The 24,668-nt window shown below is 47.1% G+C and overlaps 1 protein-coding gene across 13 annotated transcripts in view; it reads left to right on the forward strand.

Moving 5' to 3' along the window:
• CACNA1B (calcium voltage-gated channel subunit alpha1 B) overlaps positions 1 to 24,668 on the forward strand; it is a 311,364-nt gene that overhangs the window by 259,641 nt on the left and 27,055 nt on the right. For 12 of the 13 annotated variants that reach the window (XM_075439769.1, XM_075439758.1, XM_075439760.1 and 9 more), the window contains 6 exons: positions 876 to 992; positions 4,087 to 4,152; positions 4,816 to 4,907; positions 7,402 to 7,552; positions 11,050 to 11,177; positions 18,364 to 18,460. In XM_075439769.1, coding sequence (XP_075295884.1) covers positions 876 to 992; positions 4,087 to 4,152; positions 4,816 to 4,907; positions 7,402 to 7,552; positions 11,050 to 11,177; positions 18,364 to 18,460 — 651 coding nt within the window. Of the gene's footprint in view, positions 1 to 875; positions 993 to 4,086; positions 4,153 to 4,815; positions 4,908 to 7,401; positions 7,553 to 11,049; positions 11,178 to 15,904; positions 16,138 to 18,363; positions 18,461 to 24,668 lie in introns of those variants that run through there. The other variant, XM_075439771.1, reaches the window with a different exon arrangement.

Raw genomic sequence — 24,668 nt, forward strand, 5'->3', positions numbered from 1 at the left:
TCATCTCCTTAAAATAGGAGGGCAAGAGGGATCTGGCTTTTGCATGTTTGTTTTGGAAAGAACCCTCTCTAGATTAGCTCATTGGGGCAAGAAACCTCTTTTCCATGAAGGAAAGAAAAAAAACGGGTTGTGGGGTGGGGAGAATCATACAAAACAAATGGAAAACAGAATCTGTCTCCAGCAGTTCTTTGATCCACCTGTGAAGGCATGTTTAATAATAATTTTAAAAATCAGCAGGTTCCTAAGGCACCCTCCTGCTGTTAAACGCTCACCCTCCCCAACCGACTTGCTGCCATTGATACATCTTCCAAAGTCTTGCTGGTGCCTTTTCTCCTTGATGAGCCTGTCCAGTCACGTTGTATAAACATTCTAAAACCTCCAGGTTAGAAAACATCAAGGATGTTTTAATCTTCGCTGGACAATGCCTTTCTTTCTTACAGTAGAGGCTATAAGTGCAGTCCCTTGCAACTGTCTTGGCTTAAGTTCAATTCATTGTAGAAAGTGATCTGACCAAGACTTCAAAACAATCTCGTTCTTTACAAAATGATAATACGGCACCATTACCTCTCCCTGAGTCTTTCAGGGGAGAAAAGTCTCTCTTAAAGAAAACAAGACCTCCATGGACAGCGTGAAAGGGCCTTTTTCCTTTTCTGTCTTTGACCCAGTAGCAGAGGGGAGGGCTCTTGTGGAGAGGGATTTTCTCATACTTGCTGCATGTGGAGTGATCTGCACTGACGAATGTTTCTTTTGGAAGGTTTTCTGGTGGCCGATTTGCTGCTTAGATCGTGAAGCTGGTAATTTTAATTTCTTTTTTGCGGGCTGTGGTTTCTAATCGCGTTAATTTCTGAAGGACACAAAACCTTTACTTTCCGCAGGACAACTTCATCAACCTCAGCTTCCTGCGGCTCTTCAGGGCAGCGAGACTCATCAAGCTCCTTCGGCAGGGTTACACTATCCGCATCTTGCTCTGGACGTTTGTGCAGTCTTTTAAGGTGAGTGTTACATAGGTGGGAGGCAGGGAAGAGACGTGGGGAGATGTTGATGCTTGGCAAGTCTGTGGCATCCTCCAACGAGTATCAAAGAGCTGCCCCTTGTCAAGGGAAAGGTCTCTCTGCATCTCTACAGAGCAATTACAGGAATATTAATTCTGCAGAAACGCTGATTTGCGCAGAACATTCCTTGAACACTGTAGATGCTGAGCATTTTGGAAGATGAGTCTGAAAGCCAGGCAGTGACTGATGCAAGCTCGCAGCCAGTGTGCAAAGTTCAAGTTGCCCTTGGAAACTATCACAGATCCCTATGGGAAAATCTTGAGACTCAGGTGTTAGCAGAAGGAAACAGTAGTCTGACTAACAAGTGCCTTAATGCCTGCAGCGAGTATAAGGTTATATTGCTTTCACCAGGTTTCAGTCTTGGTAGAAATTGATAGAAGCGAAACCCAAACCATTGTGTTTTGGTAATATAAACTGTGAAGCTGTATAACACAGGGCTGTGATTTTATGCCACGGAGGATTAATAAAAATGATTTTTTTGTTCGAAAGTTGGGATAGTTGCTTTGCCTGGTAGCCTTTTCCCCTGTCCTTCCCTCCCAGCAAGCCTCAGCACGTCTTGGCAGCAGGTACTTTGTGGCGCAGGGGCAACCGGACACGGCAGCTGGATATGGTACTTCTGAACTGAGTGACCCTCAGAAAACTTCCTTACAGCAGCTCGGTTCTCAACCTGTGCTTAGCTTCGCGTTAGCTCTTTTCCAGATCTGAATAAGAGCCCACATGCCCCAAAGCTGGTTATTTTTACCATCTCTCAGCTGGTTTGCAGCTGATTTCCACAGCTTATTGTGTTTTAACTCCAGTTATGGGGCATGCTCACATTCTGCAGTGCAGAAAGGAGATAATTTAGTCTGAAATCAGGATTTTTGGTACTGATATTGAACTCTAGCAGACTGGTATTTATTAACTGCAGGTGCAGGGTGCAGATGCCCAGCTCCATCACACGTGGATCCTCTTCCAGAAAGCACTTGACCTCCCTGCCTCGGAGATCTTGTAGGGCTTTCAGAGAAGTATAAGTTGAGGGATGATGTGGGAAAGCAAAGTGTAATGAGGTCAGGGAGTGCCCGAAGATGGATCTGTTTGGTAGCTCACAGCAAGTGAACGTCACCTCCCACTCTCTGTCAGGCTGCCATGTTCCCAAGCACTACCCGGGCACGTGGCGAGTGGCTCGGCCAGCCTGGGGACCTCTGTCTTGGCACAGGGTCTCACCACCCTCTTGGGTGAGTTCTGAGGTCTGTGGGTGATAGCTTAAGTCCTGGGTGCTGTTGCAGGCTCAGGAGAGCTTGTCTGCAGGTCGGTGCAACATCAAGACATTTTGCACGGTGTTTTCTGGGAGGCATTATGGTGGCCATTGGTATTTAAAGATGCAGTGTGCGGTGGGATGCACAGCAACTGGTTTCTTTTCCTTTAGCTGCGCTTTGAAATTCGTCGTGGCATCTGCATCAAAAGGACGCAGAGAGGTTATTATAGGTGATAAAGATGTGAGGAGGAACGTGCTCTCTTCAAAAATGGAAAAGACTTTTGGAGAGAAGACAGAAATTTCTCTCCTGTGATGGGAGAGAGATGCTGGGTTGCTCTGTCAACGCCAGGCTGGGAGCTTTGGCCAGCCCCGTGCCGGTTGCAAGAGGACTGGGATGGAGAACCGGTTTCAGCAGAGTGTGAACATGGCTTGGTTTTCTGCACCGCAGCTGGTAGAGAGGGAAATTTCTATCAGATCTTTTAGACTCTCGAGTCAAAATCTTTTTGGAGGGTGGAGAAGAGAACGTAGTGATTGCTTCTTTCTGTGAGCAACGTGGAGAAGAACTGCAGGCAGCCGTGCTGTTGTCCCGTGGCCAGGGAAGGGGGAGAGTGTTGTATCACACTGTACGTCCCTCTGGGAGACTCCAGACAGGCAGCTGGTGCTCTCACATTCAGCTTCTGTGTGGTGCTTTCACCCAGCCATCAAGCAGCTAATGGAAAGGGACTGTGATCCAGGGGGATTGCAGTGCCTTAGATTTGTTAGGTCATGTTTTCCTTGAGTGTGGATGGAGGTGGTGCTGCTGCTGCTCTCACCTTGTAACTCATGAGGAGCAGCCAGGAGAGCCTCTACCAGAGGCAGAGATGTGGGGTCTGCAGGTATCAGACGTTTCCACTCAGAAGAGTGTCTTTGGACTGCGTAGCCTTGGCTGGATCTTGGGAGAGGGGCTCAGCCAAGGCCCTTTTCAGTCTAACCCTGCCCCTTTATGAAGTGTGAGTGCAGAGTGCTGCCCCTGAAGCAGAGCTGGGATGGTTCCCGGGCTGTGTGGGGAGCTGCTTGGCCACCTTCCCTCTGTCCCTGAGCTCTCGGTCCTTGCCCCTTATGCAAAGGTGTCCAGCAGAAGCCACATCAGCCCTTTGCCCCGTGTTTCCTACTGGGCTCCCCATGGGCTGCCTAACCCCTCTCCTGCCCCGAGCATCACACGTTCTAGCACTAGGGCATGACTTCTTATTTCTTCAGCTATTGCTAATTAAGAGGCATTAATTACCCATTCATTTTTCTTGAGTGGAAAGTAGCTATTACTCCAAGCTTGGATGACATAATTACATTGTAGCCTTCACTGATTTCTTGCTAAAACTCAGAATTTTTTCGTCCTCCGGGATTGCAGTCTGTCCCTGTTTCAGAGCAGGAACTTGTTTCTTGGATGTGTATTTCTTCCTCATACTAAATTTACAGCAAGATCATTAAAAATGAATGTTTCTACAATTATGCATAGAAAGTGCCAGTGCCTGCTGGTGGTGCCTGTTCTTGCTGCAGAGCTTCTTATTGTGTTTTCCCTGCTTACTGCTTATCTGCTTGCAAGGATGCCTAGAGAGCCCTCGGAAAGCCCAGACTGTTTTGTGATCGATCAATACCTGCCTCCAGGGGTTTGTCTGCTGAGGGCTGTCAAAATTGTTCATATTCTTTTCCCAGTTCTTCATCTGAAGGACAAGAGCCACAGAACACAGTGCTACCTAGGAATTAAATGTTACTGGCTGATGTACGCGTTTGCTGTCATTAATACTGCCTTCTCCTTTTCTTCAGGCCTTGCCTTATGTGTGTCTCCTCATTGCAATGCTCTTCTTCATCTACGCCATTATTGGCATGCAGGTAAAAATTTTAGCTTTAGTACTGGTCATAAGTAGCCTGGTTTTGTCCCGCTGGTCCAGGGTGCAAATGGGTTATTGCCTCCACGGAAGGATCAACAACTGACTTCAGGATGAGGCAAAAGGCTCTTCTTGTCTGGTGTCAGGTAAATTAGACGTCAAAAAAAAGGCCAATTTTTCTACCCTTGTTGCCAGGTCTTGTGTGGAGCGTGGCCCTGGGCGTACAAAGGGAGAGCGTGGGTGGGCGAACCAGCAGCGGGTGAGCAGCCTGCGGCGCGGCGTCTCGGAGGAGCGGTGGGCAGCCGTGTCTGCCGCGGGCAGGGCTCGTCCCTCCGCTGGGCACTGGCATGCGGGGAGCAGCGCAGGCGCTGCACCTTGCTGAAAAGAAGGGAGACAGTTTTCTTGTCTTGAAATATCTTCTCTTGGATGACAGGAGCTGAATTGTGGTGTTGGAAAGGGCCCGTGAGAAGATGAAGTGCAATAACCTTTTTTTTTTTCCCCATTTGATCTTCCTCTTCAGCACAGAAATTGTTCTAGCTTTAGAGATCCCTTAAACCAGGATGAATGATTTTCCTGCCTTTTCTTCTAACTCCACTTGATCCACCTTTATTGCCAATGTCCATGCGGGGATGTGTTTGGCCTGAATCCCTTCTGTTTTCTGTGGCAGGTATTTGGAAACATTGCACTAGATGATGAAACCTCCATTAATCGGCACAATAACTTCCGTACCTTCCTCCAAGCCCTGATGCTTCTCTTCAGGTAAGTAGAGCATAAAATACCATATGACTTGCACACGAACAATAAAGAAGTCTTTGCTTTTGCATATGCCAGTTTAGCTGCGGAGACTTAGGCATCCTCTAAGGAAGGTATCTGGAGTAAAGAAAGGAATCTGGAGTAAAGCATCCACTCCTGCTTTCTCCTTCTCAGCGTGAAGGGTTGGCCTGGCACTTCTCTGAGTATGACAGCTCTGATTCAACACACCAGCATCTCCACAGAGTGACACCCAGCACTGTGACACCCCACGTCAGCTCAGGCAGGAGCTTCATACAGGACAGAAACCCTCTGCTTTAACTGATCAGTGTGGTTCCTGTCATGAAGCTTACTTTTTTTTTGTTTTAAGTGAGAATCCCTAGAAGTGGTCATTGTTGCATTACCAACAGGTTATTACGTCATACGTCAATGCCACCTCTGCTTCAGAGTGAAAGGTTTTCCATCTGGGTTCATTCCACCTGGCAACAGAGCTACTGGAGAGAGTCCAGCGGAGGGCTACGAGGATGATGAGGGGACTGGAGCATCTCTCCCACAAGGAAAGGCTGAGGGAGCTGGCTGGGCTTGTTCAGCCTGGAGAAGGGAAGGCTGAGAGGGGACCTAATAAATGCCCATAAATATCTGAAGGGTGGGTGTCAGGAGGACAGGGCCAGACTCTTCTCAGTGGTGCCCAGCGACAGGACAAGGGGCACCGGGCACAAACTGAAACAGAGGAAGTTCCAGCTGAACACGAGGAAGAACTTCTTCCCCTTGAGGGTGATGGAGCCCTGGCCCAGGCTGCCCAGGGAGGCTGTGGAGTCTCCTTCTCTGGAGATATTCAAGACCCTCCTGGACGTGGTGCTGTGCAGCCTGCTCTGGGTGACCCTGCTTGGGCAGGGGGTTGGGCTGGGGGATCCCCAGAGGTCCTTTCCAACCCCTACCATTCTGGGGTTCTGTGATTATGTTTTCAAATGGAAAAAAAAAACAATCAGTGAAATGGCAGATTTTCATTTTCAGACCCGGAAAAAGAGAAGTGCAGACCCCGCTCCAAATGAAGGCAGCTTGGGGAAGATTTCCCTTACCCAGCCGTGTGCTGTGCGGTGGAGACACAGCGGTTAACAGCTGCTCTGGCCCCATGAGCGCCTGCCAGCTGTGCCGAGGCTCGGCTCCGCAGATTACGCGGCGCTTGTAACTGGATATCTTGCTTGGGATCTGGTTTGCGTAGTTTCTGTGAAGCCAGACGGAAATGAAATTAGCCCTCTCGAGCTCAGAATAATCACTCGACTCAAAACTCTAAATTTTAATAACACCAGGTAATTATTCAGTCTCGTGTCCAGACCTCTTGGTCCCTTTCCAGACCCACGCAACAGCCGCAGGGGGACAGAGGGGACAGAGGCAGCCGGGCCGTGATGGAGGAGCAGAGTTCTGCACAAGGGAACGGGGCTTCAGGACTCAGGGTGGCAAGGGAGGTCTGCCATATAAATCAGAGTAGCTTGCAGTTTACATTGAACATCAGGTTTTCTCAGAGACCAAGAGGAAGGTCTGTGTGCTGGCTCTGTGTACAGGTTTGCATGGCTGCGAAAAGCCCTGCAGCAGGATGGGCTGTTCGTGGTGCTGTGGAGGGATGCCCTGAAAAGCGCCTCCAAGTGTGGTGCAGAAACCAGGAGGGTAAAACCTGAGGTCATGCAGAAAGTCAAAGTAAGAGAACATGGTGTTCCCCAGGTTCCAATCCATGTGTGCACGTTGCAGGGGGTGGTTTATTTAGAGGACAGATCCTCTGGGACTGCAAAGTTTTGCCTTTTGTTTATTTGTCTCCTTATAATAGCAGGAGATGTTCGGGTTTGTTTTGGGTACACCTACCCGTTACTTCAGTTCTCACACCCAGAATGGGGGAAAGGGGGGAAACAATGAAGAAAACCCAAGAGATTGTCATGAAAACTGGACCCAAGTCATAGAATCGTAGAATGGTTTGGGTTGGAAGGGACTTTGAAGATCATCCAGTTCCCGTTCCCCTGCCATAAGTCACTACGACCGACCAGACCATCCTGGTACTTCCATATCTACCCGATAAAGGAAGGAAGAGATTGGATTGGAGAAGCCTGGTTTTGTTTCCCATCATCTCTGTTGGGTTTTCAGCCAGCACTTGGGCAGAAATGTCAGCTGTTAGAAGGAAACGATATAAACTCTGTTTACTTACACTTGCTCTTTGCACCTGACATGGCTAAATCAATCTGGTTTTATTCTCATAAAACCGATGAAGCTTCGCCAACCTGAGCCTGCTTGGTTGCTTTTACCCCCTGTGATACAGGGAAATGTTCTTTGTCCTTTCTTTTTCATGCCGGCAGTTTAGATTCATAATGTAAATATAGCCTCTCCACCTGGACACGACCTTCCACCTAATTAATTTAGTTAATTGGGAGCAGTAATACTGTGAGGTGGATGCCCGCCCCGGCTCTGTAGTGAGAGGGGGTTGGAGGAGCTCACCCTTTGCCCTCGCCGTCTGCAGGAGCGCCACGGGGGAAGCCTGGCACGAGATCATGCTGTCGTGCCTGAGTAACAGAGCCTGCGACCCGCTCTCCGGCCTCACGAAAAACGAATGTGGCAGCGATTTCGCCTATTTCTACTTCGTGTCCTTCATCTTCCTGTGCTCATTTCTGGTAAGTCGGTCCCGATCTCTCCCAAAGTGGAGGTGTTAGTGTGATTCCGCACTTTGCCCCCCCCAGCCTTTCCCTCCCCACCCCCTTGCTTCCTCCTTCTCCCTGATTATGATTTATACAACATTACAAGACAGCTTCACTAAAACCTATTTATCATCCTGGTGATAAAATCCCTTTAATCCCCAAAGAGATCGTTTAGTCATTAGTTTAAAGGGAAGGTTTTTATCTTTCTTGTCACAGGGGGGTCTAATATTTGGAATTAAGCATTAATCTGTTTTGTCTTAATTTGTAATGCGGTCCTTTGAAGGAGGGGACTGGGGAGGGCAGGGTGAGAATGGCCAAGGTAACATTGGTTCAGAAGTGCTTGCAGCAACCAGCTGGGAGCATTGCACTTATTTGATTCCTTGTGTTTTGTTTTGTTTGGTTTGTCAGATAAATGCGATGATCCTTTTCTTCTGCAAGGGTGCCAGGAAAGCTTTAGACATAAAAGTATGCAGAGCTGTTGTACTTAATTTGCGCCTGTGGGCATCATATGGGGCTGGGTCTAAGCTTTGATAGGTGCCAGTGTTTTTCTGATCACTCACATGCGTAAGAAACTCTCTGCTCTTGGGGCCTGGTGCACTTTCCTGCACTGCTGAGACAGAGGGACGGAAAACCAGGGGCAGGGACCCAATTAAACTTCAAGCAGGAAGAGATGAAAGTCGCAGCTCTGAAATGTACCAAAAAGTATCAAACCTAGATTCAGTTCTATGGGTTTGCTTTAAAATATAAGATTTGATGCTTTGTGCGGCTAATCCCTGCTATTGTCATAAACCTTTAGCCAGGAAAAGGAGGTACACGTGGCAGCTTGATGCTGGGTGTAGACAGACCAACTTCAGTGGCCCCTGCCGAGATCCTTTGTCCGACTGCTGTTGCCCCTTGGACATCCCATGGTTTATTTCTTCCGCATATGTTAAAAAACGTGGAGCCCTGAATGCTCATACAGAGTTAATGCTCCATTTACTGAACCCTTCAGCAATCTGTATTTTAAAGGCGGATCTTTTTCTTGTACAAATCCCTAACCCAACATCAGACATTCTCATTGTTATTTTCAAGTGCATTATTGTTACTAAAGATTTTTCTTTAAAAAAAACCAAACAACACACCCCACTGCCCCCCAGACTCACCCTTCCTGGCTCATATCAGCCGTCCCACTTGAAGCGCAGTAGCGGAACTGGGGGCTGGAGCACATCTGTGCAAAACGCAGCTTTGCGTGAGCGTTGTCCCCGAGTCGGCGCTCCCGCAAAGCCCCGTGACACCGCACCCTGGGCTTGCTGCAGGGCAAGGGGAGAGCCCTCACGGAGAGCAGAGCCGGGGGAGGGCAGGCTCCGAAAGAGGGAGCGGGAAGCCCAGCAGCCGCACTGCCACGGGACAGGGCTCTGACTCCTTACATCAGCTGTGTGCAGCACTTCATTGCAACAAAACTTGTGGCTCCCCAGAAGCGATTAAAGTGTTACAGAGCCACGGCCTTGCCAGGAGGGCACGGTTTTATCGTTTGTTCAGTGTTGTTACACCATAGACTGGGGGGGCAGTTGGATAACTTTTTTGTTTTAAATGTTGTTTCTTGCTCTTTGTGGATGTCCAGCCTGACACAGTTTTCCTCCTGTAATTTACCCTGTCGAAAAATATAAATTGAAATTTGAAAATATACCAGAACGCTAGGAACAGCTGTATGCAAGCGAGGGAAAGCTGTACCAAACCATGGCCGGAGCTGGGAGCAGCACAAAGGAGCTTGGCATTGAGGGGCACACTCACAGAAATTTTGCCGTCTCTTGCTGCTCGGGGGTGCTGTGTCACGGGTGGGGTACCCGCAGCACGGGAGTCAGCCCTGCCGAGGTGGTTATAGTGCTTCCAGTCTTTGAGCAGCTTCTGGAGAACTGGGTTGGGCATTCCTGTGCAGAACTGCGGGTCCCCAGGACTCGTCTAGGCTGTCCTGCACAGGGACCTCGTGAGCATCCGGGAATCGGGGCGGCACAAAGGGCTGGCTCTGTTCCCCCAACCCAGCAGAGCTCTGCAGCGTAGTGCTGCGCTCGAGCTGACAAGCCCTGATGCTCAGGAGTGAATTCACACTCGTTGCTGCAGAAGCAGCAGCTTTGTTTGCAGCTGAGGCACTGGCAGGGCTGGTGCCTGCTCAGCGCTGAGCTCTGCAGCTTGGCCTGAAGCAGACCCTTGGGTGGGGTAAGACACGCTGGTGCCCTCATGTAGGACATTGATACGTTGGTGGCTAAGTTCTGCTCCCAGCTTTCTGTTGGGATGGGTTTTGAAAAATAGATGGACTAAAGGTCTGGGAAGTCCCTAGTTAGCATTTGGTGGTGATATGGTGATTCGTTGTGGACTGTTCTTGTCTGTATTGGTGGATTGTGTGTCCCAGAAAGAGCCAAGACCCCTTCTTCCCTCCAGATCACACAGCAATAAGAAGCCTTTGAAACTGCACAAACCCCAACCTCCTCTGCCTGATTTTCTTTTAACGACCGGCAGACCGGCCGGGGACATCCGTACTTGGTTAATTCTGCTCATCCCCATGTGAGAGCTCACAGGCTGCTTCGCTGCAGCCCTTGCTCAGCGTGGTGCAGAGGAGCAGCATCACGGCAGCAGCTCAGCCTCCCTGCAGAAGACGTAACGAAGGCAGAAAGGGGCCTGGTGCCAGTCAGGTCTTTAGCCAGCACAGGAGCATCCGTTCCCACCTGCCCTCCTGCTCTTCCATTCTGTTGCCTGCAGCTTGATCTTTTCATGTTGTAATCCTTGTGACTCTTCCATATGCTTTAATAAGAGGAGAATCTTTATATGCCAGAGGCGTTTGCTGGGCTCTGTGTTAGACAGCGGCCGTTAGGGACAGGAGCCTTTTGTGTGTCCTGCCCCTCGTTTTTCTGGGGATCGTTGAAGGTTTGAATTGTTATGAGTCTAAAATAGGACATTCAGGGTGAAGGTGGTTTTTATTCTAGCTGTTCTTGTCTTGATGTGCCTTCATGGAAGTGCTGGAATAGTTCACATCACCCAGCTGGTGAATCAGCCACTGCAGCCTGTGTGCTGGTCTGTGCTGGTGTAGGGTGAAGACGGGGCAAGGGAGAGGTGTCCAACCGCTTGGGTGCTGGGATGGGTCGTGCTGTGGGGCATCACCAGCGATGGGGATGTAGCCAAACCTGCCGTGTACTGCAGAGCTGGAAGTGGCTTGCAGCGTCCAGGAGAGGAGGAGGTGGCAGCAGGGTCCCCAGGGCTTGGTGCGTAGAGCTGCTTCTCCGGGGTACAGCCGGTGCTTGTAGAAACCACACACCCTGCTAAGGGAATCATACCTGCTCCACTTCCAGATTTTTTCTTGTTCTCTTTTTTTTTTTCTTTTTTTCCTCCTTTTTCTCCTTTTTCTCTTTTTTTTCTCCTTTTTCTCAGTTTTCTTTTTTAATTTTTTCTTTTTTTTCTTTTTATCTTTCCCCTCTAACTGCATTATTGCTTCCTCTCTGCAGATGTTGAACCTGTTTGTGGCTGTGATTATGGACAATTTTGAATACCTGACAAGAGACTCCTCCATCCTTGGGCCCCACCATTTGGATGAGTTTGTTCGTGTCTGGGCTGAATATGACCCAGCTGCCTGGTATGTACACTGTGATACGTGGAGAAAAGTATACACACTGTTTATAAATACTATACGTACACGCACAAAGTGCTTGTTTTAATGTGAGTACAGCTCCAGAAGGAAAATGACTCCAAAGCTTGGGGTAACTTTGGTGGTAAATGCTCCAGCTTCAATTCACTGAGCACTGGAGAGGAACAAACCTGATGTCATTACAAGGGCACTTCGTTCAAATTGACGTGAGATAGACATAAACCAACAAATCAAGAAAGCAAAATGCACCCTTCTCCCCACACACACGGCCAAAAATTAAGTAGGGTAAATTCAAATGATCTTGGTTAAATAGCCAAGTAGAAAAGCTGTTTAACATTTCCAAAAGGAGCTTTGATTGCATTTGGTTTCTGCATCCCAGTTTGGAGATAAAAATATACTGAAGCTCTCGCCATTGTCAGCACTCTAAGTGACTTGAGAGGCTAGGCCTTGTTGTATCTCGTGTGTGCAGCATTCCTCTCCTAGCTGAGAACCTCCTTCATGGTTTCGTAAATCCTGTGCAGAGACCTGAGGCCACACACAAACACAAAAACTGAAGTTTTCATGGTGCTGTCTCTCCCGTAAAAGGAGATGAGGTACCCTACTGCTTGGCCTCTGAGCCGAGTGCTGCAGGCTCAGGCTTCAGCGTTTGCTGTCACCCACCTTTGAGGCAGCAGGGAGTGACACGGTGGTTCTCCAGGTAAAGGAGGTTTGCTGAAAACAGGCGGTTTTTAAACAGGCATTTCTCATCAAACCCAATGTTTTGATGTTGGAAGCTTCCTTCTAATGACATCAAATTGTACAAGGGAATTTTGTTCTTCTGAACAATATTTTAGCTTTTGGACTTGCGGTTGAAATGCCAGGTGTGCAAAATGACAAGAAAATGCAACAAGCCTAACTCTGGAAGCATTTCAGTTCACAGTGAGCCTCTGATAAAGTGTTCCTGATATAGGAGCGTGTTAAAGGAGGAAAGGGTTTTCTGACAGGCAGACGGTGAGGTGTTCGCTTTTATCTCTTTCTTTTCCCTATTCAAAGACACTCACAGGGACAGCTGCACTCCTGGGTTTGAGAACTGTGGCAGCGGAGGGTGGCACTGTGCCGTGGCTGGCCCGAGAGCTGATGTGTTTGAAGGAATTTTTTAAAATGAGGGAGCGGCTCTGAGCAGCAATCACTTCTAGAGCAAGATTGATTTTAATGTATTGCTTTTCTGCGTTGCCCAGAGAAGGCTACTGCACAGCAGTCCTGGTGACTGTGTTGTTTTCTAGATGATCTCAGATACAGGTCCCAGTAATTTCTTTGATAGTCTGCAGCCTGGGAATTTGCCTGTTGGGAGACTTTTTTTCATTTAAAGCCCTACATTTTCTTCCCCGTGAGTTACTCTACAATGAATCTCCTCTGTATTTGTAATGAAGCTCCCTCCAGCTCCTCCAGTCTTTCCACTCTTTTTTGTTTCCCTTCAGTAGAGACAGATGTAGAAAGTGTTTGTACAATCAGCATCTCAAACTGCCTGCTAGGATGCAATTAAACTGCTTTAAAATCTCAGTTAAATTGATTTAGGCTAACTTTAAATGTAAACCTGTTCCAAAATGACCGCATTTCTCTGAACTGTGTGTGATTTTAACTAGCTCGAAGCCATCCATACTGCGAGCCTGCATCTATACTGCACACATACTAGCAGCTTGTAATCTCCAAGCAGATTTTCATTACCACGTGCTCTGTAACACAGACAAGTCCATTGTGGGTATTTGGCAGGCAGTAAATAGCTTTTTTTTTTTTCCCTTTTTCAAATCCAGTCCTATCTCTTACCACTAGAAAATCTCAGTGAGACTGAAGTCTTGGGAGTGCCTATTCTCTCCTTAAAAAACAGTCTTGGCTTTGATTAGCGTTTGTGGGAGGAGTAACACACCTGCAAGGGAAAAAATTAGTATCGATGTGCTTTTTTAATGTTTACGTGCTCAGGAACTTTCCACCGATAAGAGGCACAAGCATTAGGTTTATAGAAAGATTTGCTCACTTTATTAACTCTGAGCGCAGAGGTCACATTTTATGAGTCACTCGGGGACCAAACCTTTTCACTTCTAGAGCTGTTAATACAGAATATGTCATGTATTAAGATCCTGATTGTGTTTTTCTCTAACCTTGTTTCCGTTTTGCTCTGGTGTGAAGCTATTGATGTTGGCGGAGCGGCTGGGGGCAGAACTGGGAATCAAAGGACAGCCAAGACATGATGCTCAAAGCTTGATCCTAAAACCTGTGCATGTTCTGGATTTTCCATGTGTGAATAGTTCCACTTAAATCACTTCTGGTTTTAGAAGTGGGACTAGCATTTCCTCAATTTAAATGTAATCTGAAATCCATTGGCTGTTTAAGGCCAGAACAGATCTTTTAATCATTTGGGCTGAACTTCTGTGAAGCTCTGGACATGGTATTTCACGATAGCTATCCATGCACTGAGCTTAATAACTTGTCTTTTAAGGTATGGCTTCCAGCAGTACACCCTGTTTTGATCTGAAGACACAGGGCTTTAGAGGATCCAGTTTTTACTCAGCTGCTTGTTCCACTAGTTTAATACTCATTGAATGAAAATAGTGATCCAATTTTTGTTTTCCATGTCAGCCATCTCCTTTTAGCATTTCAGCCCTCAGGATAGACATGTAGGGGAATGGTAAATAATCACCATGGCATGATTAGCAAGGAATAAGATTCCCAGGCAATGTTATCTTATGCTTAGATGCCCATGAGCTGGTTCATACTTCAGTCTGTCACTGACTGATTGCCTCTCTCAAGGTCTCTTCTTTGATTGTCCCAAGGAAAGGGGAATTGCAATGCTTGCCCACTTTCTGTAGCTTGAGACCCTCGATGAAAGATGCTGCATGGGTAAAAAGTACGAATGTCATAATGCTTTTGTTATATAGATAATATTTTAAACACAGGCTTAACGTGTGTGTATTCACATACCTATTTCCAATATCACCTTTGTTTTTGTTACAAAATCCAACTTTCTGTAAACTTTTCTGGGGAAGAACATTCGAAAGGAAGTAAAAAAAGCAGCTAGCAGCTGCTGTTCTCAATGTGTGTCACACTCCGTAGGGGTAAGTATGGGGAAACTGTTGGATTTACGGGTGGCAGAAACCTCGAGCTCACAGAAAAAGAGAGAGCGAGAGAGATGGGGCACAGACAGCAGTTTGGTCCAAGGCTGGGAGTTCATCAGGAAAGGAGTGAAAACATTGAATTTAAGGATGGACTGGGAGAGAAAAGAAAATTAGATTTCTATGAGCTTTTATTTGTTCAAGATATATAAAGTGAGTGTTTTATCTCTCTGATATCCCCATTCCCAGTGCATACCCCTTAGAGATACTGGAAATGCTGGTCTTGCCATCCCATTCCCATTTGTTGCTCCTAAGAGCCAGGGGAGATGCTGCAGGCAGCACCTTCAGCCGTCGGGAGAGGCGTTTTCTTTGCTATCCTCGGATAGCAAAGAAACGGATGCTGATGAAGATAAACGGATGCTGATGAAGATAAACAAAGCTCAAACAGACTTAAACAACTTGGAATAGAATCCCTGTTTGCTAAAATTTGTCACAGTTTGCTGCCACGACCTTCCAATGCATTACATCTGCTGGTGTTCAAGGCTTCCATAGGCTCATAGAGAGCTCAGGGAACTGCACACATGTATTTTCTACACACTGATTTTACAAAACTGTTCTAAAATTTCAGTAAACTTCGTGACTCAGTTAAACCAATATACTTTTTATAGGCACAATTAGACCTGCAGCCAAGACTTGCACAGTTCCATTTCATCTGTTTCTGAATTAATAGTTTTGAGTTGATTGTGAAAGTTTTGAATAGACTTTAATTTTTCACATCCAGAAAAGCGGTAATATTGAAGGAGATATTCCAAAATATTCCAGCCTTCTTAGTATAACATACCAAAATAAACATAGTGAAGCCAAATCATCTCATTTTTCTTTGGAGGTCATTTAGAAGTTCAGTATAGCTCTTTTTGTACATGATTTGGTTACTTACAAAAGATTAAGAAATCTAATCCTGCTGTTAAATTAGCTGAAAATATTGTTGGGAGTTAATGAGACTGGCCATAAAGCTGCCTTGAGGCATCTGATTTCGCCTACTGGTAATGAAGGCTGGTTTTTCCCAGTGCCGACGGCCAAGACAGCTCTTGAGACAGCGTTTTCTGGACTTCTAGCAAATTGCTTATTGCCCATGAAGCAGAGTACAGCCCTGCTGGGGTTACATAGGTGGTAACAGTGGAAGGTTGAAGGTTCCTAAGCTCTTTTGAACCAGCTAATTTGAATCTTAGTAATAATCCGTTAAATAGGCAGCTTGTGTTCTGCAGGCTCTGGTTTTGTTGGGCTGCTGCAGCACCTGGGCAGTGGGTTGGGTCCATCTGTAGGCAGATGCTCAGGCACAGGGAAGTAAAATATTAGTGATGAAGGTAACCAAAGGCAGTGGTTGGAAAGCCTTGTGCATGGCACTGAAGGTTTCACAGAAGAAAATCCAAGGATATGGATTTTGTTAAGAAGTCGGAAGTCCTCTCTCTCTCTCTCTCTCTGTTAAAGTGCCTCCGTTGCAAACCCAGTTGCTGTCAGACTAACCTTGCTTTTCAGCGTGTTTCGCCCTTCCAGCTTCTCCTGTTTGCCTGGGGAAAAACTGATTCCTCTCGGTTTTTGCTGTCATAACATCCTATGTTTTCTTTCCAGTTGCCGGATTCGTTATAAGGATATGTACAATTTGTTACGTGTAATTGCTCCACCTCTGGGCTTAGGAAAGAAGTGCCCTCATAGGGTGGCATACAAGGTTTGGAACTTCAGAGACTCCCTCCAGCATTTTCAGTTCTGGTTTTATTTCTTTTTAACCCCCCCTCTAAGTGCAAATGCAAACAGTACAGAAAAGAAACTTTAACGTAACAAACCCCCTGCCTGAAAAAATGAATGATTGACTGACTGCCTCCTTTTTCCTCGACGCATTGCTTCCCCATCTACTCCCACACCCCAGCTGGCTGGAGACAGGCAGCTTTATGAGACAGTGAACCCTCCAGCTTCCATCCTGCTGGGTCTAGGTGGGAAGTGCTGGGGAAAAGCAGCACAGCATCCCAGCACTTTCTCTCTATTTATACACACCGGAGAGAAATGTCATCCCAAGATTTCTGGGGAGTAGCAAGTCCATTTTGTTTGGGCTTTCTAGCGTTGTCACTCCGGTTGAATGACCAGTGTTTGAACCCTTCCCTTTCCTGAGCTGAAAAGACATTTGACCTGGGCACTGGTTAACTGGGCAGTGGTGGGATGGTTGTCTAGGCTGGGGAGAGACGAAGGGATAAGCTCTTCACAGTATAACAGCAACAGTTAGAGATTGCTTTGGGAGTAAAATTACCTCTCTGAGATCATGAGCTATGGTGAAACCTCCAGTGAAACCTCCTGCCTCATGGCACAGGCAAAATATACTGTGCTTGGGAGCTGAGGTGGGGAGTTAGGGACAGAGCTGGCCAAGAAATCAGCACAGAAGGACGCTGAGCTTCAGTGGGTTCCCAGTTACAGGCAGGGGTTTTCTTGCAGTCAGTGCATGGAGAGCAGAAGATAAAGGAGAGAAGCAGAAGCAGCCAGCATGGAGCTTGCTTTCCTCTTTCACTCCAGCCCAGATGTTTTCTATACCTGATTGGGGATTAAGAGTTAATGAGCATTGCAGAGAAGGCATGAGACCCTGCACCTCCAGCCAGGGAGCAGGGGCAGAAGAGCGAACCCAGGGGGAAGCTATTGGCTGTAATTACAATTTGTGTCTCTCAGCAGCCTTTAAATTAGCTCTGGGCTAGAAAATCTGGGTGGTACTTGAACTGTGTTAGTTACCAAGGACAGGAATAGATGTTTTTGGCTTGGTACGTTCTCTCTTCCACCCGCTCCTGCATCGGTGCTTTACACAGGCATTGAGACCCAGGTCAGGGCAGTGGGCTGGTGTGCGGGTGCCTGCTGCTTAGCTGTCCTGCTTGAGAGAGGGGTTTCATATGGATGCTTAGGTCTAGGTTTCCCTCTTAATATAGTGGAGATAATAATACTGTCCTGCTTTTCCAGGGGTTAAACATTAATTAATAACATGCTGCAATATACTTCTCAGATGATAGGCAGCACAGATTTGCACAATATAATAAGCAAGCAGCTCTCTGGGATAACAAGATGAGATTGTCATAGACATACTCCCAGTTTTAGTAGTCAGAAAAAGGCAAAGCAGGAGAATTCCTTACTGTTTCTGCATCCCTTGCTTTTCAGGGCAGGATTTTATTTACCACCAACATGTGCTGAAGGTGGCTCCCATCAGTAATGGGCTGGTCTAAGGGCCTTTTCCCAAATCTCTGCAATTCTCTGTTCCTTCTAACATGGGGGACAGCTAGCTGACACCAGTTGTCATTGACTTGATGAAAGAGGGGGCCCTTTCCACCACCTTTCTGCAAATCAAGTGCTGGGCTCTGGTTTTGCCACACCTGAACTCAGGCTGGAGGAGAAATTCAGGCTGGCTGAGGTTTTCCAGATTTGCACCCTTGGCTTGGGGTCAGAGCAGTCACAGTCCGTCCCCTGCGCAAGCACAACAGGACTGGCGCTTTGCTTCTCTCGTAGCCCACAGGCTGACCTGAAAACCAAACTTTATTCACTGAGGGAACGCTGAATGTTTTCTCTAAGCCCCATTTCTCCCTGTCCCATAACTCTGCCTACCAGCTCTCCCTGGCATGGTGAATAAAGCCTCTTGCTTGACGGGTTTGAGCGGGTGAGAAGGGGTTGCATCCCTCCACCCTCACAAAGAGCCAGCCAAGCCCGAGCCCTCCCCACACCCTCTCCACCCCGAGCAGAGACATCAATCATTCCCCACAGGGACCCGCGTGCCGAGGCCACGGGACATCCCTGCAGTGCGGAGGAGACGCTGGGCGTCGGAACACGGCAACGGAAGCGGAGAAACCTTTCCATTTACCCACCTCTTTATTTTGGTTTTGTTATCCTGAGAAATCTGATTAACCGGATCTCTGTTTTCTTGTCTGCTTTCCCTTCTCTCTCCTCCTTTTCATTTGCTCCCTTGTGTTGCCCTATTCCCCATCCCCTCCCTTTTTTTTCCTCCCCCCACCCGGTCTGGTTTGATCCCCGTGTCCTCTTGCTTTCACCTCCCTCCCTTTGACTCCAAGCGGGCGCATCAGTTACACAGACATGTATGAGATGCTGAGGCACATGTCCCCACCGCTAGGCCTTGGAAAGAAATGCCCTGCTCGCATTGCCTATAAGGTAGACCAACCCCCCTAGAAACTCCTGCCAAACCACCAGCTTTTTGTGCCGTGGCTGAAGCGGGTGCTGGTTTTCTGTGACGTTAGTGTTGTTCTCCTGGACTTTTCTGGTGCTCTCTCTGCTTTCCAAGCAGACTGAATTTTGAATCTTCTGCCTTTTTTCTTTTTATCGTAACCTTTTTTTTGGTCTTTGAAACTATGGCACATCAGTTTGTCTTTCTAAGTATGTCTCCGCTATCTCTCTCAGTGTTTCTCTCTCTCCTCTCTCATTCTGCTTCCATTTAGGCTAATATGGGGAGGGAGGATGCTAATGAGCAAATTACCCCACCAATATGATCCCCATTTATCTCCCTACAGCTCTTTGACTATCCACTCTCAGTAGCCCTTCAGTGCTACCTTGTTTTTTCCCCCTCTTAATTACATTGGAGCAATTAGAGTAGGCAGTACTGTAGGAGTTAGCAAGCTATTAAACAGAGGCAACACCATAAGGGCTCCTCAAACACCCTCGCGAAATAAATGATTTTAACAGCAAACATTTAAGACGGTAAGATGAAGAAATCACTCAAACTTATTGTTTATTCTGAAAAACTTTTTAATTGAGCCACAGAAATGTATTATATCCAAAAGGCTGCTAGCTGCTGCCTTTCAGACACTGCCTGGGTGAACGCGTCGGATACTCAGTTAGACACAGAGCCGAAATTACGGAGCAGACCCAGACCCTGCCAGTTAAAGCCGTGTTGCTTTCCCAACAGCTCACATGGCTCTTGGAAATTTGTATTGGCAGGGGCAATTCCTTGGAAGCTTTTAACGTTGAATCTCACAGTTTTGGAGGGAGAAGTCTGTCATAAGCATTTAGCATTGGTGGAACTGAGCGTCCATCAAACTCAGCAGGGTTTTTTGCTCTTGACATCATTTCGGCCACCACCAAGCCTGATTGCTGCACCCCACCATGCTTGGTGCAATGGATCCAGATCTCAACAGCCCCTCCAATAGTGCTTGTTTTTTCACGGAGGCCGTATGAAGGCATGATTTTACTAATAGTTTTGGGCTAGACCCAGACCTGGGCCTGCCTTTGAGTAGGGCACTTGGCAGCAAGAACAGGATCAGATGTGGCTTACTACAAGCTCCTTCCTCGGGATGTTAGGATTTAAAATGAAAAGAAAATTAAACATAACCTTAAAGCTAGCCAGTTAGATATCTTTTATGTATTCCTTCTGGTTTGTTTCTGGCCACTTTTTCATCTCTATTACGAGCAATTCATACCTGCCATAACGTAACTAAGCTTGAGAAACCCAGCTACGTCAAAATGCCAGCTTCCCAGGTCTCAGCTATTTCAGATAGATGCATAGATAGATAAGCATCTATACAGAGGTACCAATTTTGCACAGAAACCCAATGATTTTAAAGTAATCAATGTCTCCTTTTAGCACCTGTGAGTTTCGGGTGACTGAAACTGGAGCTGTGTCCTGCTGAATGCCTGGCAGTAGGTGTTTGCAGCTGAGCAGCCCATCTGCTCTGTGGCCACACACACGTACCAGAAACATAAAGCTCGCTTCTTTTTTTTTTCCAAATCTTGTACAGTTGAAAAAAGGGGATAAAAAGATAATGTGTTAAAATAGGCATTTTAAACAAGCCTTTTGGCTGATTTTCATAGTGTGGTGTCTAGGTGCCTCTGTGTGATGGTTCTCAGCTGTTGCAGCAGACTTTCCCTGGCCAGAGGCACTGCAGATGTGCCTTCCCTACTCTATCTTTTCCCTGTGAGTTAGCTGGTAGCTCATTTAATTTGTCTGTCTTTACAGAACAGATCCATAGAACTTAGGTACATATGAATGGTTTCTTTTTAAAATACAGGCTCTTGGTTTTTTTAAAGATGCCTTTAATTTTTACTCATCTACTAAGAAACCTCTAAAAGGTGTCTGTGTATGACTGAACCATAAGTAGAGATGGGTTCAAGTCAAACAGCTCCAATCTAGACTGATCACCAGATTTCTCTAGGCTTGGATTTGGTCAGATTCAGTCTGCATGCTACCAAAGAGCCCTGAACTACTGAAATACGGACTGAAGACCAGATCTGAACTTTTCCTGTGGTGTAAGGCTTCAGCTTGGGTGGACCCCCGCTCCCAGCCATGGCTGCTGATAAAACCAAACCCTCGTGGGGAGGCAGTACTGGTTTTCACCCCGTCCCTCCTCTGCTTCTATATGCAGCACTAGGAACAGCACGTCCATGGAGACAGATGAGTGCTGAGCATCTTTCCCTAGATGATGGCTGTGTGTGGGTCACAGCATCCCCCTGCCCTACGCCTGCTGGGTGCCCCCACACCGGTGTCACTCTTGCCATCCTTCCACGGCTGATGGGCATCTTGAGGAGGACAGTGCAGCCCACCCAGCCGTGCACACCTCCACGCAGAGCCAGAGCGCAGAGGGGCAAGGACCCTGTCGTCCTGCAGCCACAGCTCAGTCAGTGTGACAGCAGCCAGGGCTTTGTCTCTGAGCTATTTTTGCTCTCTCCCTCTGAACCAAATGATTTTTTTTAAAACCTTACTGTTCTGTCTGGCAAGAGCTCTTTTGCCCCACGTCCACCCTCTTTCTTTCCATATATATTTTTCCTAGTCCTTTCTGCAAAGATTTTCTGTGTTTTCCCCTGTCTTCGTCTGTGTTGCCTTCTCAGTATGTGCACACTGTCATTTTGTTTGGATTTTTCCTTCTTTGCAGCCTCCTTGGCAGCTGTCCTTCCTTTCTGTTGTTTTCTGGTTCCCCTTTCTCAACCGTTCTCCTTGGTCAGCGTGACCAGCCTCTGCAGTTCCGTGTGCCTGGCTTGCTGCTTGCCCGGGGGCGCATGCGTGGGTCCTCCGGCCATGCTGCTCAGTCCCTAGGAGAGCTCTATCCTGCATTGAGGGGGGAGAGAAAAATCAGATGAAAAGAGGGAAGAAAACCATTTTGGCTTCACTCTAACGTCTTGAGATTTGATGGCTTGCCAACTTTCAGATGAGGGTGGTGGTGTTTTTTCACTCCATTTCAGTCCTGTACTGACTTTGAGGCCTCTTAGACAGGCTTAGCTTGTGTACGGTGAAGTGTCCTGGGGGTTTATAGACTGTGCAGGTGTAGCAATAAGGGCAGAGCAGCAGCCAGTTTAGCCATCACCTGGAATCAGTCTGTCCTTTGCACCACAGAGCTTTGTGGGCATCTTTAGAGAAAATGGGAGGAGGAAATGCCTGTGATGCTGCTAAATCTCTTTGGTACTACAGTGCGGTCAAGATATCTTGCAAATATCTGCAAGAGTGGGGTTGGAGGAGGGTTTTTTGAGACCCTGAGGGTGTGATTCTTAGGAACAGCATGGTGCTAGGAGAGGCAATAACCCAAGCCCTTCCCCACTGGTCTTCAGAGTCATCTTTTTACCTCTCTATCTGGGGAGAGGGGAAGACAGCATCACCAGCAGGCATGCCTCTACCTCTGTCCGAGTCTAGGTCTAGGCGAAGCCCTGCACGGGGACTGCAGGGTGATGCTGGCAGCTGGAGCAGGCTCTTGACTTTATTTTGTGGTCCAAGCACGGCTGTCAAGCATGGCTTTGCACACCGTATTTCAAGGATGGTATATTGCAGGGATTAGGAGGGCTCTGGCTCTCCCTTTAGCACCTCTTGACATGGCCAAGGATCCTGGATATGTGATGGAGGGCAATCTCGGAGCTGAACTGACTCACTATCTGCACCAGGCTTGCGCTTCACCTTGCCCGTCACTGCCACATGGATTTTAAAATCTGGATTAGCTCCTTGAAGGCTAAACAAGAGTTTGAATGGTCCATTAGCTAGCTTCCCAGCCTTGCTACCTCTTCTGCACAGAGCTAGTATCATGCATCGCTTTGCTGGACAAGGAGCAAGATTGCACCTTCTGAAGGTAGGATGACCAGTCCACGCAACAGGTCCAGTTGTGTGCCAGAGACAGAGCCCACATTTTTGAGGGACAGACCTGGCTGCTCTGTTGGCCATGGAAGGGAGGAAGGCTATGGTCAGCCTCTCTGAATTCAGCAGAAGAGTTAAATGAGAGTAAAATAATTACAACTAGGTCAGGGTGAATTATTCATAGCAAATAATTTATTCACCAAACTCCGCCTCGTCTCCCACAAGCACTGCTCCACTGTCCCGATTTATTCACATTCGGGGAATATTCCCAGAGCATATTCGGGGAATATTCCCAGAGAACATTGTCTCAGAGGCTGCACAGGAGCTGCTGATGGGTGCTCTTAATAATTCAAATCCATTGGGGTGGCAGCTAGTTTTCCTAGCACTGGTAGCTCAATATGCCCCACTTCCTGCTAATGTTTGGACGAATGTGTTGGTGAATACAATTTGCAGCGCTGTAGATCTTTCTGTTCAGTGTTCACTTTCTGGGTCAGGCTGGGACCCAACAGGAGACCTTTTATCCCGGCTTTTGACACCGGGATGAATTTTCCTCATTTCTCTGACATGTTCCCTGCCTATTTGGACGTTGTCCAAGAAGTTGCTAAGCAGAAGATCTGCAAAAACCCAACACTGAAAGGGCGTAAATTCTGTCAATTGTGCTTGATACAAAGGTTTGGTTTCTTGTTAGCGATGTCTTTGTTTATTTGCAATTAAATCATTACTAGAAGCTAAGGGGTGTCTGCACCCCTCCTGACCACACAAGTAAACACAGCAGAAAGTGTTGCCTCTTTAACCCTGGCTGTAATTGGTTACTACCTCGTTATCTGCACAGAGTTAATTAGGAGACTCTAGAGACAGTATTGCCGCTCCTGCTTCTGGGGCCTTTTCCTGCAGAAACATAAATGAGTTACCCTTGCTCGCTGGCTTGGAGGATGCCTCCGAAACCGCCTAATTAAAATCAAGAGCTGGAGGAGAGTTCCCCAAGCGGAGTTGGGAAATAGGAGCGGGGACTCCATCTGCTGCCGGCTGCCCTTCCTCAAAGGCTCCTCGAGGAAACTGGAGTTGAGGGGAGGAAGAGGAGGAGCACGGGGAGCAGGGAAGCCCTTTTCTGCCATGTCTGGGCACTTGGGAGGGATTTTTACCTTTTTCTGCCTCCCAATACGTAATTCACCTGCACACCCCTGGCCTGTGGCTGGCAGTTCCCAGGGCACCCCAAGTGATGCGAGCTTTTTACTAGCGTGGGGAAACATCAGGTCCCCTGCCATCGGCGTCAGCAGGTGTGTATGTTTTCCTACTGAGGTCTAGAAAGATGCAAAATCATCCAAATCAGATCTATTTTTTTAAATCAAATTTTTGCATCATCTTCTAAAGTATGAGAAGCTATTAACACAGGCCTTGAAGTGCAACTTCATCCAGAAGAAACAGCAAAAGTGGGGGGAGATGTTAATTTTCCTTTAAACTGTGTCCAGGCTAAGCAACCAGTTTGCCGAGTTTCAGCATCCGTGCAGGGACAGGAACGACTCTCACACATTGGTGCAATGCACAGTCAGTTCACTTTATTGTTCCACTTGCGTGGTTAAATACATTTTTCATATCTGTACACGCAATCACGCTTATTCGGATAGGCTACAGACATAAATCACATGCTGTTCACGTGCCCCATATTCCCTTATGATTGGTAACTATGCACTAACGCCAATAGCAACACACTGCCTCCATGTCCTTGAACATATCTTGTTTTTGCTAACCCACATCATGTGCGCTATCAGCACTTTCTCCGTTGTTATTCTTAGCTGCCCTTTCCAGCGGCCTGTTCAGCTATGCTGACTGTTTTGCTTAAGTGTCCTAGTCATGCTAACTCTCAAGCTACATCAACCCCAACACCAGTTCAGGTTTTTTTAGGCATGTTGTTGCCCATACTGTAAGAAAAACATTGAGATTTTCTCTTCTGTCCTGGTTAGGTATGAAAATCAAAAGTTCTTGATTGATTTTTTCAAACAGCACTTTTGGGTCCATCAGAATATTTGATTTTGAGAAATTTTACCAATTTCTGTTGGATTCCAGTTCCTTTTAAATGGGCTGTATAGAAATGTAACTGAGTTAAAATATAGGTAAGATTAGAAAGTAGTTTTGAAAGGATTGAAATTTCTTGCTTTGCTCATGTTGGAAGGAAATATTTTTACATTATGTTTGTTTTATAGTATTGGAGGGGGAAATTAAGATTTCTTTTTATTTGCAGTTTCAGTCTTTCAGTTGCGTTTCTGGTGCACCAGAAGATGTGCAGGGCAGTTCATGTACTGGGTTGCTCCTCAG

The sequence above is a fragment of the Opisthocomus hoazin genome, chromosome 19, assembly GCF_030867145.1.
Source record: "Opisthocomus hoazin isolate bOpiHoa1 chromosome 19, bOpiHoa1.hap1, whole genome shotgun sequence".
Lineage (NCBI taxonomy): Eukaryota > Metazoa > Chordata > Aves > Opisthocomiformes > Opisthocomidae > Opisthocomus > Opisthocomus hoazin.